The 17,063-nt window shown below is 38.0% G+C and overlaps 1 protein-coding gene across 1 annotated transcript in view; it reads left to right on the top strand.

Annotated features, from left to right (window-relative positions):
* Nucleotides 1-2,224: 2,224 nt before the first annotated feature.
* RRP15 (ribosomal RNA processing 15 homolog) overlaps nucleotides 2,225-17,063 on the top strand; it is a 60,086-nt gene continuing 45,247 nt past the window's right edge. The window contains exon 1 of the mRNA XM_027871620.1: nucleotides 2,225-2,400. Coding sequence (XP_027727421.1) covers nucleotides 2,247-2,400 — 154 coding nt within the window. The 5' untranslated portion in view covers nucleotides 2,225-2,246. The remainder of the gene's footprint in view (nucleotides 2,401-17,063) is intronic.

The following is a 17,063-nucleotide window of genomic DNA, read 5'->3' as shown; positions in this document are numbered from 1 at the left end:
TTATCAGAGATATTTGTTGCAAAATTTTCCCCTGGTCTTCTGCTTTCCTTCTAATTTTGGTTGCATTGGTTTTGTTTGTGCAAAACATTTTTAATTTTATATGATCAAAATTACCTATTTTATATTTTGTAATTCTCTCTATATCCCATTTGATCCTAAATTCTTACCCTAACTATTGATCTAACAGGTAAACTATTCCATGTTCTTCTTATTTGCTTATAGTATCACTCTTTATGTGTAATGATTTATTATTCTTGATGAGACCTAGAAGGCTTATTTTAAATACTGTACATTTTAAATACTATAAAAAAAAAAACAATACTGTATACCCAGTAGACTCTCAAGATTAATTAGTGTTGCTTAAACTGCATGTGTGGCACCACATGACATTTAGGAATAAGAACTGAAAGACAGGTACAGTATTCATATATATCAATAAGAACCAAGAAAGAAATTGTTTATTAGTTAATGTGTTTGTGTGCATGATTCATTGTTTTGACAACTAGTTCATAAACTCCTTCTGGGCAGATGTCCTTACAACAGGATTTGAATAAAAGCTTGCTGAATAAATAAAACATTTTTTTTTAAATAAAGACTAAGTTCCACTGTCTTTCCATTATTTCTCCTCAACTTTACTTTTTCCAGTCCTTCTCCCAAGCTTCAGACCACCACTGAAGAAAGTCATTCATTTCATCTAGGCAGGTAGGTAGAGAGAATACTAGACTTGGAGTTAGAGAGAACTGAGTTCAAATCAGGCCCAACACTTTAACAAGATGTGTGATGCTAAACAAGTCACCTAACTTCTGCCTACCTCAGTTTCCTCACCTGTAAAATGGGTTTTCTGATTAATAGCATTTACCTTTAGTGCCATGAGAATCAATTGAGATAATCATTGCAACATACTTTGCAAACGTTAAAGTGCTATATGAATGCTACATATTATTATTATTGTAAAGTATGACTATGAGGTATAGAGGAGATGCAATGAGAAGTGATCAAATTTAATAAAGGAAATGGGGGGGTAAAGAAAATAAAAGTGGGAGACTAAGGTGTATAAGCAGAGAATGGAGGGAAAGGAGATGAGAATAGAGTTCAGAAAGGAGAGGAGAAGGGATAAGAAGTGACCAAGTGGACACAGAGAAGATGAAAGGTGAGGAAAGGAAAAGTGGAATAATAATAATAATAATAGCCTTTTTATAGCATTCTAAACTTTTCAAAGCACTTTATATGTCAGTGAGGTAGGTGCTAAGTGAAGATAGGAGGGGGGGCTGAAAAAGGAGAGTCATTCAAAAAGCATTTATTAAATACTTGCTATAAGCAAGGCATTATATAGCTTATCCTCTAATGGTGGAGAAAATAGGCAAATAAGCTTGTACCTACAAGATAGTGTAAATGGGAAGCAATTCCAAAGGGAAGGCACTAGAAGACTTCTTCATTCCCTCTTAAAGCCAGTGCCTTCCCTCTGTTGATTATTTCCTATTTAAATCTTATTTGTTGTCTCCCCCATTAGACTGGGAGCTCCTTGAAAGCAGGGCCAGGCTTTTGTTTTTTGTTTTCTTTTGCCTTTCTTTTTTATCCCCAGCCTTTAGCACTGTGCTTAGCACACTGTAAGGCTTAGCCAACAGTCAAGAAATATTTATTAAGAACCTATTATGTGCCAGGCACTGTGCTAAGCACTAATATGAAAGACAGTTCTTGCCCTCATGGAGCTTACAATCTAATCTAACACACAAAGGAATGCTGACAAGTAGTTTGGAGGTTTATGAAATCAAAAAAGGCCAAAATAATTAATAAATAGATTTTAATTGCTTTATAAATTATAATTGATAAGCGTTAGTTGACTTAATTAATGTTAGTTGAATGGTTGGGGGAAGGGAAGAGACAAGTAAAGGCCTCCTGAATTAGGACATTATAGAAAAGTAGAGGAATTGGTGAGAAGGGAAGAGAGGGTATAATTTGGTGGAATGAATGTTCAGCCTGGGCATCGAGACAAGAACAAGGGCAGGCAGGGGACGCGCCCTTGTTCAGCCTCCTAGGGCCAGAAGCCTTTACGTTAATGTAAAACCAGACATGGGTAATATAGTAAGGTAACAGTGGGCGCAGGCGCACCTTTCAGCTTTCCTTACACCGCCCCCGGAACCCAAGTCCTGGAGCCTGGGGCTCCACGGTATCCGGAAATAGAAATCGAAGGCACTCACTTCCGCCGAGGGAGGCGAATTCAAAGGGAACTTCCGCTTGGGCAAAAAATGGCGGCCACCCTTGTAGACTCACGTGTTGGCGTCGGGAAGAAGAAGAAAAAGTTACGGAAGAGGAAAAGGGTGAAGATGATGGAGGCGGCTTTGTCGTCGGAGTCGGAGCCGGAGCCAGAGCAGGGGGGAGACAGCCCTGGCGGCCGCCGCGGTAACGGGCTGGAGGCCTGGAGGGCTTCGGGGACTGGGCTCCGCGGGCTCCCGGGCTCGGCAGGGCTCCGGCACTGGGGAGAAGGGTCGGAAAGGAAGCTGTGTCGTGGGGGGCCCGGGCTCCGAGACCCCGGGAGGTGGTGCGAGGGAGGTGGGGACGGCCGCGTGGCTGGGGGGTGGGAGAGGAAACGGAAGGGGGAGTGAGGAGAAGGGAAGGGGAAGTAAAGAGAGGGAAGGGGGGAGGGGGTCCTGTGTGATGGCCTCGAGATTCCAGACCTGCGAGAGACCCGGGGACTGGAGGAAATGGCCTGACGCCGCCAGTTATTTCGACCGCTGGGCCAGTTGGGCTGCAGTGGACAAAGTACTGGACTTGGCACAGGGAGGATCTGAGTTCAAATCCACCTTTAGATGCTTACTAGCTGGGTGACCCTGGGCGAGTCGCTTAACCCCTTTCACTCTCAGCTTTCTCGTCTTTCGAATGGGGGTTAATGATAATAGCTCCCATGCCTGGAATGCACCCTTATTCCCATCTCACAGATGGCTCAGGCATTATCTTCTACTTGAAATCTTTGTTGATTTCTCCCCAACTGCCTGTTCCCTTTTCCCCAAACTATTTCGTATTTAATTGTTTTGTATGTAGGAAGGGTGTGTGTGTGTGTGTGTGTGTGTGTGTGTGTGTGTGTGTGTGTGTGTGTGTGTGTAACTGGATGGCATTCTAAAGGGGGTGGAAATATATAAAACTATATTTAACATATATTGTTTTGCATGTTCTCACCCCCCCCCCCTTGCATGGCCATTAGAATATCAATATCCAGGTGATATTGTTTCAGGAATGTAAGCACTTTCTTGAACAGTGCCTGGAGCATAAGGATACATAATAAATACTTGTTGCATAATAATATGTATAAGTGCTTTGAAAATTTTTAAGCATTGTATAAACATTAATGGTTGTTATTATTAGCCACAACACCCAGACAGGGCCTTCCCTGTCACAGAAGTTTTGGGGGAGATATCAGCGATGACTATAGAAAGAATTAATCCTACTTTTAATAGCTTATATGTAGGGAAAGATGAAAGGAGAGCCAGGGAAAAAGTTTTAGGGACCAAATAAACTTGTGTACAAACACATATCCATGTAGCCTTGCTTAGGATTCTCTTATTTGCTCATTTATACACTTGAGACATGTGTGATTTTTCTGTTATGTATCTTACCTGAATGTTATATGTAATGCTCATTTATATGCATTTTTTGTATAGAAAATAGATTGGTGCTTTTATTATCCCCATTTTCACAGATGAGGAAACCAAAGCTGAGAAGTTTAAGTGATTTGCCCAGGGTCACATAGTAAGTGTCTGGGATAAGATTTGAACTTGAGTTTTCTAGTCCCAAGTTTAGCACTCTATTCCATTATGCCATATAACTGCTCATACTTGGGATTATGAAGAGTAAAGGAACTTAAAAGTCTTATGGGGGAAATTCACTTTAATGTAGAAAGCATTTATTAAATACCTAATGTATTCAGAACAGTGTGTAGGGAGAGAGATCTAAAGTTTAGGTGATTGAATGAATGAAAAAGTATTTATTAAGCACTTACATCATAGGAGCATTGTGCTTAAGCACAGGGAATACAAATAGAAAGAGCAGGGATAGTTCTTTCCCTCAAGGAGTTTACTTATACAATACACATAAGCAAAAAGAAGTGGGAAGCAAAGAGAAGCTTTGGTCTGGAAAGTTATCCCTTTAGGGGAGTATGTTGGCAAACCCCATTCTGCTACAATAGCAGGCTTGATTTCATCCTCTTTGTGGTTACAGAAAGAAGGCTAGTAAGTAGTAGGAAGAGGGGCGTGGAAGGTAGCATGTGAACAAGGTAGCTGCCCAGTAGTAGTTGGACAAGACTGTACACCTTTCAAAATCAACATGTACGAAGTAGAATTTTGTTCTCCACATACAATCAGTTCCCAAATTTTGTTGTTCTTATCTCCATGTCTCTTACATACATCTACTCTTTACTAACACAGCCACCACTCTTCAGGCCCTTATCATTTCTTTCCGGGACTGTTGTAGCAGCCTCCTAATTGGTCTTTCTGTCCCACTACAGTCTTCCATATAGCTGGCAAAAAGCACAAATTGGACCTTGTTACTCCCCTACTTAAACTACTGTGACTCTCAATTAACTCCAGAATCAACAATTAGAAGCTCCTCCCCTGAATGTAAAACATTTATTAAACACCTTTTGTGTGCAAAGCATTTAGCTAAGTTTTAGAAATGCAAAATAAAATGGTCCCTTCTCTCCCAGAGTCCACATTCAAATCCAGAAAGAGACTGTAGGAAGTATCATCGTTGGGCCCATCAGTCTTTAGGGTGTACCAGCAAGTCAGATGATAAAACATCTTCATTTAGGCAATTCAGTAAAATCATATTTGTTTAGCTTTTAAAACACTTCACAACCTGACTCCGTCCTCAGCCTTATTAGACCTTACTGCCTTTAGCCTTGTTGCTGTTCCTGACCTGATACTCCAGCTGTCATCTTTACACAGGTTGTCTGTCTCCTGGTGACTGTAATGTACTCCCTCCTCATTCAGCCTCTTGGAATCCCTGAGTTCCTTCAAGACTTGAAGTGACGACTTCTCTATGAGATCTTTCCCGGTCTCATTGTCTTCCTCACTCCTACCTCCCCTAGACTAGTGCATTCTCCTTCTTAAAAGTTTACAAAGTATGTATTTTGTATCTTTTGTATGTGTTTATATTTGTGTGTGCGTATTGCCTGCATCCATAAGAATGTAAGTTTTCCTTTGCTAGACATATACCCTACGGCAGTCAGTGATAAAAAGAAAGGCCATATATACACCACAATATTTATAACAGCACTTTTTGTGCTTTGTAGCAAAGAACAGGAAACAAAGTAGGTGCCTGTTGTTTGGAGACTGATTAAAAAAGTTGTGATATGTGAATGTAATGGCATATTACTGTGTTGTAAGAAAGGATAAATATGAATACAGAAGATGGAAAGAACAAGTGCAAAGTGAATTAAGCAGAACCAGTAAAACTTTATGAACAGTGACACTTAATCAATGGAAAGTTCAATAAAGCATTCAAAACTGAATGACCTCCAGAATAGAAATGAGCAGGCACCTTCTCCTGCTTCTTTGTAGTGATGGGAGGATGATGGGGTGTAACGTTGTATGTGATGTCGAAACTTTTCAGCATATTGGCTAGTTTCTTTTTAAAAAACAATTCTTTATTATAAAAAGATAGTTCTCTGGGAGTGGATGAGGGAGGGAAATGTAGATATATAAAACAAAAAAATATTGATAACATTTATTTTCAAAAAAGGAATGTAATCTGTTTTGAGGGTAAGGAACTATTTCACTTTTGTCTTTGTATCTGCAGACCCTAACAGTGCCTGGCACACAGTTGGTGCTTAATAAGTACTTATTGATTGATTGTATACTTCTATTATTAGCTGTGAACTTAGACAAATATTTAATTTCTCAGTTGGTTTTCTTATTTAAATTATAAGAAGATCATGATTCTTTTATTTATATGTCTCACCTGAATGTTATAAGTAATGCTCATTTATATGCATTTTTTTAAATATAGAGAATAGACAAATCACCTAGAATTTAAAAAAAAATAATAAGAGGGAAAACAAAATAGCTTTTTACTGTGTTTCATTTTTAGTTCATGCCAGATGTTAAGTTTGGAACAATCAAAATCTAGCTTGCTGTTATTTTCTAATTTTCTATCTCTCTTTTGTTCTCCTGCGAAATTTTGCATTGATTTGTCAAATATTTATTGAGAATAAGAGGAGTTTGTTAAAGCTGGTTGTATAAGTGACCCTGAGTTCTTGAAGCTGATCTCCCCAGTGGAATTCTAGCTCTGGCAAGTCCAACCAAACTGGAAAATTTTCAAGTACAGCCCCAGTGATGGACTGTATTTCTGTTTTTCTAGGACCAGCCTAGCTAAGTTTGAAGAGGCTTATCATCAGGTTGACTGGAGAGTGATAAATTTTTCAGCCACATCAGCTCTTGAAGACACCTCCTAAGCTGTATTGAGCTTGCAATTTGTGTTGCTAGAGGGAGTACTACATTGACAAAACCTCGAATATCCGAAATGTTGAAGTAAGAAGAGGTGGCAGAGGTGAGGCTTCTCCCCCTCCCACCACCCTCCCCTCTGGACAAAATTCACTATTAAAGACATGCTTGAGGTCTTTAGAAAATTTGGGGAAACCATAGATCTGTTTGAGGATCAAAAAACTCCCAACTCATTAAGAATTACATCAAGCTCTATTGTTGTTCTAAAATGCCTTCTCATGTTTTATCCTTCAGTTTTTTATGACCCTGTTCTTCTACTAGCAAGCCTCAGTACTTGTCTCATTAGCATGACCAACTAGATTTTATTTTTTGCTCTTGCTATCTTTCCCTTCTGTCCTGGGCCCCATCTTTTGAATTGAGATTCTTTCTTGCCATGTTTCAGCAAATGGCATGTAACCCTTCTTTAGTGTTTTTTTTTTTTAAGTTTTACAAGTATACACTATAGCAAATAGAATAATTTATATGTTATAGAAAATATGTAATCCTGGTCTCATGCCAATTATAGGAAAGTAGGTCTTGTTCTTTCTTAAGTTCCATTTCTTTCTTCACTTCTAAAACTTTTCCATGGTTAGCCAGTTCATTCCTATTTGGGTTAGATTTTAATTCAGTTTAAGTTTTGTTTCTGATGTATTCACTTTGGCAAAGTTATTGTTTTACTGTCAGTATGCTACCCTGATATCTTTGTGACTACCCTGTAGTGTTACCCTGGAAAAAATAATAATTGATATATGTGTATATGTCTTTCTGTCTCTCTTGTCTGTCTATGACTATTGTTCTATGTAGACAAAGTGCCAGAATTGGAGTGAGAAAGGTCTAGATTCAAATTTGACCTTTGATGTTAATCTCTCTGAACCTCAGTTTCTTCATCTGAAAAAATGAAGAAAATAACACCAGTAAGACCAACTCAAAGGGTTCTTCTAAGGTTCTGGAGAAAGAAAGTACATACATTTAAAGGTAAACACATTACATATATTTTTTATCTTTTATGAGCTTTACAGCAGCTCTGTGAGTCGGTAGTAGTAGTGTTGTTATCATCATCCCTATTTTTACAAAGAAACTGAAGCTCGGAGTGAATAAGTATCAAAGGTAGGGTTTGAACCCAGGTGTTCTTTACTCCAGTCCAGCATTCTGTCCATTGAACCGTACTGTTACCTTTACTGTCTGGCCTCCTAAGAATTCTGCGATTGTATGAAGACCAAGGAAGTAGCCTATGCCATCTTCTCGGGGAGATGTAGTGAACATTTTTTAAGCACCTACTAGGAGCAGGGCTATTAGCTGTGTACACTGTTTGGTGCTGGATATAATATGAAAATATATAGTTTTAAGGAAATTGTGATGCTTGTGCTTGGAAATTGCTTCTGGGCTTTCTTGGTGAAGTTACCTTCTCCACCTATATCCCCCTGGACTTCAAGGACCTGTCTTTAGGTACCATGTGACCCTAGACCCAACATGTCCAAAACAAAACTTTTGATATTTTTCCTGAAAATCTTCTCTCTTCCAGACTTTTCTATTACTGTCAAGGGCACCCATCATCCTTCCACTTACCCAAACTCAAAATGTAGGTATCATCCTCAGTCTCTTACCTAACATATCTAATCTGTTGCCAAGTCTGTAGATTCTACCTTCATAATATCTCTAGTGTTTGACATAGCTGCCATACTGGTAGAGGCCCTCATCACCTCAAGCCTGGACTTCAGCATTAGCTTTCTGGTTGGTCTCCCTGCATGGTCTCTTCCCTACTCCAGTACATTTCCCACTCAGCTGCCAAAGTGATCTTCCTAAAGTTCCAGTCTAACCATGTCACCCATGTACTCAATAAACTCCAATACCTCCTCTTACTTCCAGAATCAAATATAAAATGCATTTAAAGCCCTTCACAACTATGCCTCTTCTTGCATTGCTAGTGTTACTACACTTTACTCTCTTCCATGTATTCTGCAATCTAGTGACTCGTCTTCTTGCTGTTCCCTGCTTATGATATTCCATTTCCTGACTCTGACTCAATCCCTTTTCGTTGGCCTTCTGCCATGCTTGGAGTGCTTTCCCTCCTCTTCTTCTACTCCTGGCTTCCTTTAAAGCTCAGCTTAAATCCTACCTTCTGCATGAAGCATTTCCTGGTCCCCCTTAATTCTAGTGCCTTCGCTGTGAGATTACCTCCCATTTAACTGTATATATCTGGTATGTACATACTTGTTTGTGTGTTATCTCCCCTATGAGAATATGAGCTTCTTGAGGACAGAGGCTGAGTTTGCCTATCTTTGTATCCCCAGTGTTTAGCACAGTGTCTAGCACACTGCTTAATAAATGTTTGTTGATTTATTGCCCTTGACTTGACCAGGAAGCCAGATTTCTATGATTCCTTCCTAAACTGAGCTGTTATTTTAGCTGTGTCCTTGTTTTACTTCCTTTGGTGTTCAGTTGCCTGGTCCTGGGATGACTGGACACCTGTTTCTTTCCGGCCAGCTGATGATTGCAGTGATGTCTGCTTCATTTTTGCATCATTTTTCAGACAGCATATAATAACATTCTCTTTCACATGGCCTGACGGCATTAACATTTTATAACATGTCACAATAAAAGTTTCCCGAAGAAATGATTGTCATTAACCTTAAGCAAAGCCCCTAAAAATACTAGACACTCTTCAGGATCTCCACAGAAATTAACTAGCATCTTTTCCTGCTCTTGTAATTAAAATGTGCTTTTCTGTAAATAGTAGTATTGGAGAAAATCTATCTTTTGGTTTTCTGTTTAATTTTTTCATAAGACAAGTACTTCTAAAAGAGTTTCTGACAGCGTGTGAAGTTAAAAATTAATGTATGCAAAGACAATTGAGGATAAAAGTAGAACAGAAATGATGTAAGAAGAGCGTGGGGAGTAACTTACCAGGCCCTTGAGATGAGTTAATTGCTATTGTTGGGCACTGACTTAGCTTCTTAAAATTTCTTGGCCAAGGCAAAAAGGGACAACTTTTAAGTTGTGTAATGTTTGTTGGCCTGCAGAGACAAACTTTTTTCCAGAACCAAATTCAAAGAAGAATATGTTGTATGAGCCCTTGTATAAATGGTGAGAGTAGAGTGAACAGCATCTACCAGTATGATTTTACAGAAGACATGGAAAAGTTCCTTGGATTTATAATCTTGAATTCGTCTTAATGTTATGAGGGCATAACATTAAATTAATAAACTCAGTCAGTAAGTTCAGAAACAGTAGGTTGCAGAGGTCTATCTTTTGAAGTTAGTAGCAAGGACTTAGAGCCCCTGAGTACTGTGCTTTTCTGGAAGGTTATGGTTAGACTAGAAGATTGCATCTGAGAACATTAGATTGGGAGTGAGGAAGACTTAGGTTGGAGGTCTAGCTGTGCCCCAACTCATGCTGTGACTGTGGGCTGTTTACTTTATTTTCAGGGGTCTCTTCTCATCTGTAAAATGAAGTGATGAAATGATTTTAGAAATTCTGTAAGTCTTAAGACCTTGAGGTCCAAGGGAAAGTAGTTGAGAAAATAAAGATCAAGGACTTTTTTTTTCTCTCTAGCTTGTATCCAGCTTTATCCTTGTATTAACGAGGATAAAATTTGGGGAGTCTAGGGGAATGGGTAGTGGGCATGTCTGTTAGAAAGTTTTTACCTATGTTATCTTTCATTAAATGTCCTTTCTCAGATACTTAAAGTAAGAGTTGTTTTCTTTAGATACTAGTCTTTCTCTAGTTGCTAATCTTGAGCGGAACCAAAGTTATCATTGTGGTATATTAATATAAGAGCTGGACTCATGTTCTTGCTTAGCTAGAAGCCATGGCTGTGAAAAGATAAAGCTAACATCTTCCTTAGGAAAAAAAAAATTTTTCTTTTAAAATATATATGTATATACATGTCTGTTAAAGACTGTCATCTATCATAGACTGTTTTAGCCTGAAAAAATTAGGGTGGGGTTGGGGCATGCAGTACCAGTTGACCACTTTTTCCATTGAAGAATCTTAGTATGACTCCTATGGAATGTCTGGTTTTAAATAAGACTGTGTTTTGATAGGAAAGAACACTGGACCTAGAGTTAGAAAGACCTGAGGTCAAATTTGCTTCAAGTACTTATTAGCTGTGTGACCCTGGGCAAGTCATTTAACTTGTGTCTAATTCAGTAAACATAAAATGGGGATAATAATAGCACCCATCTTGAAGGGTTGTTATGAGGATGAAATTAGGTAATTTTTGTATAGCAATTGTAAACCTTAAAATGCTATATAAATGCTGTCTACCTGAAGTAAAATAACTTCACCCCTAATTAGATGAATAGATTGACTTGTTCCGTAGGTTTATTTGTGATTGATTTGTGATCATTTGCATCTTGGAGAATGTTTACCATATACCACTGTTTTAGTTTTGGAGGTAATGAGATGCTGCTTTTGAAATAGTCAGTTTGTATTACTGCTGCTTTAAACCTGTGACTAATCAGATACAATAAAACTATATCATCAAGGCAGAGGAGAATGTTTGTTTTAATAAGTAATAGTAATGACTGATGTAGAATATTTAAGATTTACAAAGTACTTTACATACATTATTTCATTTAATCATCATAATAGCCTATGAGATTTTCCTGTTTGCTATAGCAGAAAGACATTTTAAATTCATATAATATCTGTACCATGTTGCTTAGACACAAAAATGACATATCTCTATTTTGTACCATTTAAGTTTGGAATTGAACATCTCTTTTCCTCTCAACTCTTATTTTGGAATTATAGTATGCTAGAAATCTGCATACGTATTAATAGACTATATTGAGATTGTCACATTTGGTCCATGTATGTTTCCTATACACTGAATGGCTCATAATCTTCATTGTAACCCATACCTGAACAGGAACTTTACAGCATGCTGGGCAGGTAGTCATCATCCAGCCTTTGCTTAACTAACTCAAGTGAATGGGATCCCACCACCTTCCAATGTAGCCCATTACTCTTTGGATAGCTCTAATTTTTAGGAAGCTTTTCCTTACAAATCCAAATTTGCGTCTTTGTAACTTCCTCTCATTAGTCCTAATTCTTTCCTCTTGGGTCATACAGAACAAAGCTAATTCATATTAAAAATATTTGGAGATATTTCTGTAAGTCTTCTTTCCAGGCTAAACAAAATAGCCTTTCCTTATGTACCATGGTCTTCAAGCTCTTCACCATACTTTCGACTCTCTGCTGGACATTCTCTAGCTTTAGGTTGTAGTTCCAAAACATGGCATCCAAAACTGGATACAGTAATTCACATGCCAGCTAACCACAGCATAGAATAGAGAGGATCCATCGCCTCCTTAGTACCTCTCTTAGTGCTGCTTAAAATCTGCTTCATTTTCACACCAACTGTTGTCTAGCCATGCTTCCTCCCTTTTGGAGTTGTGAAGCTCATATTTTTAGTCCAAGTAGAAGACTTTACTTATCCCTATTAAATTTCATCTTATTAGATTCAGCCCAGTGTCTCTGGTCTTTCAATATCTTTGAATCTTGCTTCAATTTAGAGCTGATGGACCCTTAATCAACCTCTTCTTTTGCAGATGAGGAAACTTGAGGACCATTGCCCCAAGTCAAATCGATCTAGGCAGCAACTTCAGGATTTAAACTCTAGTCCTCTCATGCCAAACCTAATGCACCTTCTACTGCATCCAATGTGTCCAGCTATGCTTTGCAGCTTTGGGTCATCTGAAGATTTAATAACCATGTCATTTATTCTTTTATCCAATTAATTGATGAAATGTTTAATAGCATAGGACCAAACCCATATTCTTAGAGCACTGTGCTAAGAGACTTCCTTTCAGCTTGACTTTGAAACATTGCTATCTAAGGTTAAATTCTAAACCATAGATCATTTTGGGGGCCTTTTGCAGTTTTAAGTTTGGCTAGATCGCCTGATTTCTCAAGCGTGGAGGTCCCTCGAATCTATAGAATTTGGAGAGATAGTCATGGGATTGTAAAGTTGCATGAAGTAAGTTTGTCTGTCAGTAGAGATTTATACCTTTATAATTTAAAGGGACAGTGGGCAGAGTCTTAATCCTTATATCTCAATAGACTAATCAAGAAATTATAGAGATCTTGTATGTCAACAAGTTGTGTGATGTATCTGTAATTTCTTTAATTAGTTTGGGAAGTCCCATTGCTGATTATAATATTAAGTCTTAGAAATCTGCCTGATACTAAGAGAGGTTAGGTTACTTGGACATGATCATATACCTAGTAAGCTCAAGAGGCAGAATTTGCACCCACATCTTTCTGACACCCAGTCCAGCAGTCTGTTTGGTACATCATACTGACTCTTCAAAGCCTCTCCCCTTCTTACCTTAACAGTCTTTTTACACTTTACTCCCTTCTACACACTGTGATCTAACTACAGTGGCCTGCTTGCTCTTCCTGAAACACAGTACTCTGTCTCTTGTCTCCATGCTTTTGTACTGGCTGTCCTCTGTGCCTACAATTTTCTGTACCCTCTCCTCTGCCTCTTTAGTTTTTGGGCCACTTTCAACTCAAATTCTACCAGCTCAAATTCCATCTCTTGAAGGACTTTCCTTACCCCCTAAGTCCCCCAATAGCTTTCGCCTTCCTCTCTGAAATGACCTCCTGTCTATTCTGTATATATGGATTTAGTTATTTACATGTTGTCTCTGCCACTGGAATGTGAGCTCCTTGAGGATGGATACTGGTTTTACCTTTTTTTGTATGCGTGGTGCCCAGCACGTAAGTAGGCACTCAATAAATGCTTGTTAACCGATGCCTCTCATTGGAGAGATGCTTTTTCTCTATCAATCTCTCTTTATCTTAATTCTCTATACATACAATTAAAACTGTTAGAGTATAATTAGAGTGATTGAGGGTTCAGGGTAAGTTAAAGAAGAGATGATCATTTTCTTTTTTTTCTTTATTTTTTTAAGGCAGTTGGGGTTAAGTGACTTGCCCAAGGTCACACAGCTAGTAAGTGTCAAGTATTTGGTCTGAGGTCAGATTTGAACTCAGGTCTTTCTGACTTCAGGGCTAGTGCTCTATCCACTGCCCCACCTAGAGAGATGATCATTTTCAACTTTAGCTCTAGGATATCTGTCCCATAGGTAGAAATATAAACAGTTAAGTACTGATTTGTTAGATAATTAATTCTGCCCCCTTGATTATAGATTCATACGCTGTCATTTAAAGGTTGTAGTATTCCCTTTTTAATTCATCAGTTATTACTGGAGAAGTGTTTAGCCATACTGTTTTGGGCATGTCATCAAAACCCTAAGGTACAGTTTCTTCATTTGTAAAATTAAAGGAGGTAGGCAAATATGAAAACTTAGGTTTTATAATGGTGAGTTGACCTGTGTGGTGTAAAAGTTTATTGTAATGTCTAGTACATATGTATGTGGGTGTGTATTATACACACAAACACACACACACACACACACACACACTCTCTCTCAAATTTGGTTAAAATCCATCAACTCAAGTTATTGACTAGAAAAACAAATATGAAAAGTTTAATAGTTAATTAGTATACAGTTAATTAAATCTGAAGTATTTCATTATGAAGATATTTCTGAGTTATGAAATAACTCATGTCTCAAATGTAGGAAGTTGATATGTTTCTAAAGGTTTAGCATGACATAAATAACTTTAAGAGTGTACTAGTCAGGAAAAAAACCAAAAAATTCCACTGCTACTAAATCAAGCCAGGTGAACTAAAATAGTGGCTATGATTGTCTCTAACTCTACAACCCATGTGGAAAAAATGAGCAATGTTAATTCCATGTGCTTTGGATAATTAAAAGACTGAATCGTTCTGGGTGCACATATGAAAAATGACTTGATATCATATCACTTGATAACCATCCAGTTAACTGTGTCCTGTCAGGCATTTTTACATTTTTGATAAACTTCAAAGCTGTATTTAGGGTGTAAAATACTAACAGATAAATGTGCTTTTCATTTAACTCTAGCCTACACAATCGTTCGTATTTTGTGTTGCTTAAAATAGCAAAGAAACATGCCCAAGAAATGGAGTATATCACCATTCTACTTGAAAGATTTAGGGGTTTATAGGAAAGGCTCCAGGAAACACACTACTTATGCTATATCTCCTGTAGCTCTGCTCAAACAACACATGAAATGACGTCTGAATTTAACACTGTTATCCCATGGTGGCACTTCAGTTATATTTCTGGTAATTCCATGGAATCTGGATGACTTCATGCCTTTCAAAAGAAAAAGTTGAAATTTACAGCAGCCATTAACTTTAAACATCTCAAGTTTAGCAGTAATTGGTAGAAGAGACCATGTGACAAGATCAGAACACTTTGCCGTAGTGATGGTAGTAGGGGACTATAGAATCATAGTTGTCACTGTAGATACTTGCAAGTATCAGATATTGCAAAATATTAATTAGAATACATATGATGGAGTGAGGTCCTGAGTTCCTGTTGCTAGTCTCCAATTGCTTTTTGGATATTTTCAATTGAATGTCCCAGAGATGTCTCAACTTAACATATTATTATTTCTGAACTCATTATTTCTGTCCAGGATGCCACCGTTCTTCATGCACCCAAGTTCTCAAACTTGTCTTTTCTTTGTCTTCTTGCTCCCTTTCATTCTACATGTGAAATCAGTTGACTAGTTTTGTCATTTTTGCTTCCAACTTATCTTTTACATTCACCCCCTTTTCTCTACTCACAAAAGCACCCTAATTCAGACCTTTGTTATTTCTCACCTTGACTATTACAGTAGGCTCTAACTGGTCTCCCTGCCAGACTTTGCTAAAGATAGCTGCCAAAGTGGTTTGTTTAAAGTGCAGATCTGACCAAGCCACTGAGTAGCTCCTCATTGCCTTTACTGTCAAATACAAACTTTTCTGTTTGGCTTCTAAAGCCCTTAACAATTGGGCCTTATCTGTTTTTCTAATCATATTATACATTGTTCCCCCTCTTGGACCCTGTGTTGTCAAAGCTGGTCACCTTGTTGTTCATTGTGTGTGGCACTCCATCTTCTTTATCTGGGCCAGTGTACTGTCTCTTGCCCCTTTAAAATTTTGCTGATGCACTACCTTCTCCCTGAAGCCTTTTCTGATTCCTTTAGCTGCTAGTGACCTCGCCACAAAAAATTTACCATATATTTATGTAACCGTCACACCAATAGTATGTTAGCTTTTTTGGGTCAGGGGCTATTTTCATTTTTTGTATTTGTATTCCCATTGATGAGTCCAATTATCTACACATAGTAGATAACTAATAAGAGCTTATTGATAAGTCTCTACTACTTTTTTTTCCCCATTGATAAATTTGTTGAACAGCACAGCGTCGCTCCACTAGAGACCTCCTTTCAAGTTGGTCATCAACCATTTCTGAACTTAACTAAGTTGACCACCAATGATCTAGCCCATATCTCTCCATATTTTAACAAGAATACTTGTCAAATGCCTTGGTAATATCCAGGAAAATCGATTTATGTCATTCCCCTCATGTCCCAATTTAGTTACCCTGTCACAAAAGGAAATGGGGTTAGACTGTCATCTTTTTTTTTTTTTTTTTGATGAAGCCATTGTTTGCTCTTTGTGATCCCTGCTTCTACATGTTCATTAACCATGTGATTAATACATCCTAGAATCTTGCCGAAAGCTTAATTCAAGCTCACTGGTCTATACTCCTTCTTCCTTTATTTAATTTGGGGGACAGGACCTGGGAGCCCATTTACCCTTTTCCAGTCCTGTAGTGCCTCTGTTATTCTCTGTGATCTTTTGGGGGGGGTTAGGGCAGGAACAGACAATAGTCATTTTAAAAAATTGAATTACTTTTTTTGTTGTTAATTTAATCTTCAGCAAACACAAACAGATCAATATAAGAAGAATGAAAAAGGATTGCATATGAACCCACCAACTTCTGTCAAAATTTCTCCATTTATGTCTCCTGAGACCTTTTGTAGTTTTTTCTTAAAGTCAGGATCGCTGACTAAAGTCAGTGCCCTGATCAAAGGCCTGAAATCTTTTAAAGTTGTTTTCTTTTACATTATTGTGGTCTTCATATAAATTATTCTCCTGGTTTTACTCACTTCTCTCTTTATCAGTTTATACAAGTCTTCCCAAGTTTTTTAATCAATTTTTATAGTTGTTGTTTCTTAAGGTACAATAATATTCCATTACATTCAATTGCTACAGTTTATTTAGCCATTTACCAATTAATGGGCACTCATTCCCTCCCCCCACCCCCATTTTTCTGCTACAACAAAAATTTCTGCTATAAATATGGGCCCTTTCCCTTTCATTTTGACCTCTTGGGGGGCATATGCCTAATACTAACACCAGGTTAAAGGGTATGTACAGGTTAGTCTCTGTCATCTTTCAAGGATCACCATCAGTAGCTCAGCAATCAGATTTAGAACCAGAAGTGAACTTGGAGGTAGTATAGACTACCTCTTTTACAGATGGGAAAATTGAAGCATGGTCTATATCTAGTTAACATACCCAAGGCACACAGGTATGTTAAATGGTAGCATTCAGATCTGAATCCATGTAGCATCTCCACTGTACCACAGTATCATTTTCTGTTTTAAATATTTCAAGTGCTATCACATGGATGA

This window comes from Vombatus ursinus, unplaced genomic scaffold (assembly GCF_900497805.2).
Source record: "Vombatus ursinus unplaced genomic scaffold, bare-nosed wombat genome assembly UNPS02014798.1, whole genome shotgun sequence".
NCBI lineage: Eukaryota > Metazoa > Chordata > Mammalia > Diprotodontia > Vombatidae > Vombatus > Vombatus ursinus.
The sequence above is the reverse complement of the archived record's forward strand: the minus strand, read 5'-3'. Positions and strand labels throughout refer to the sequence as shown.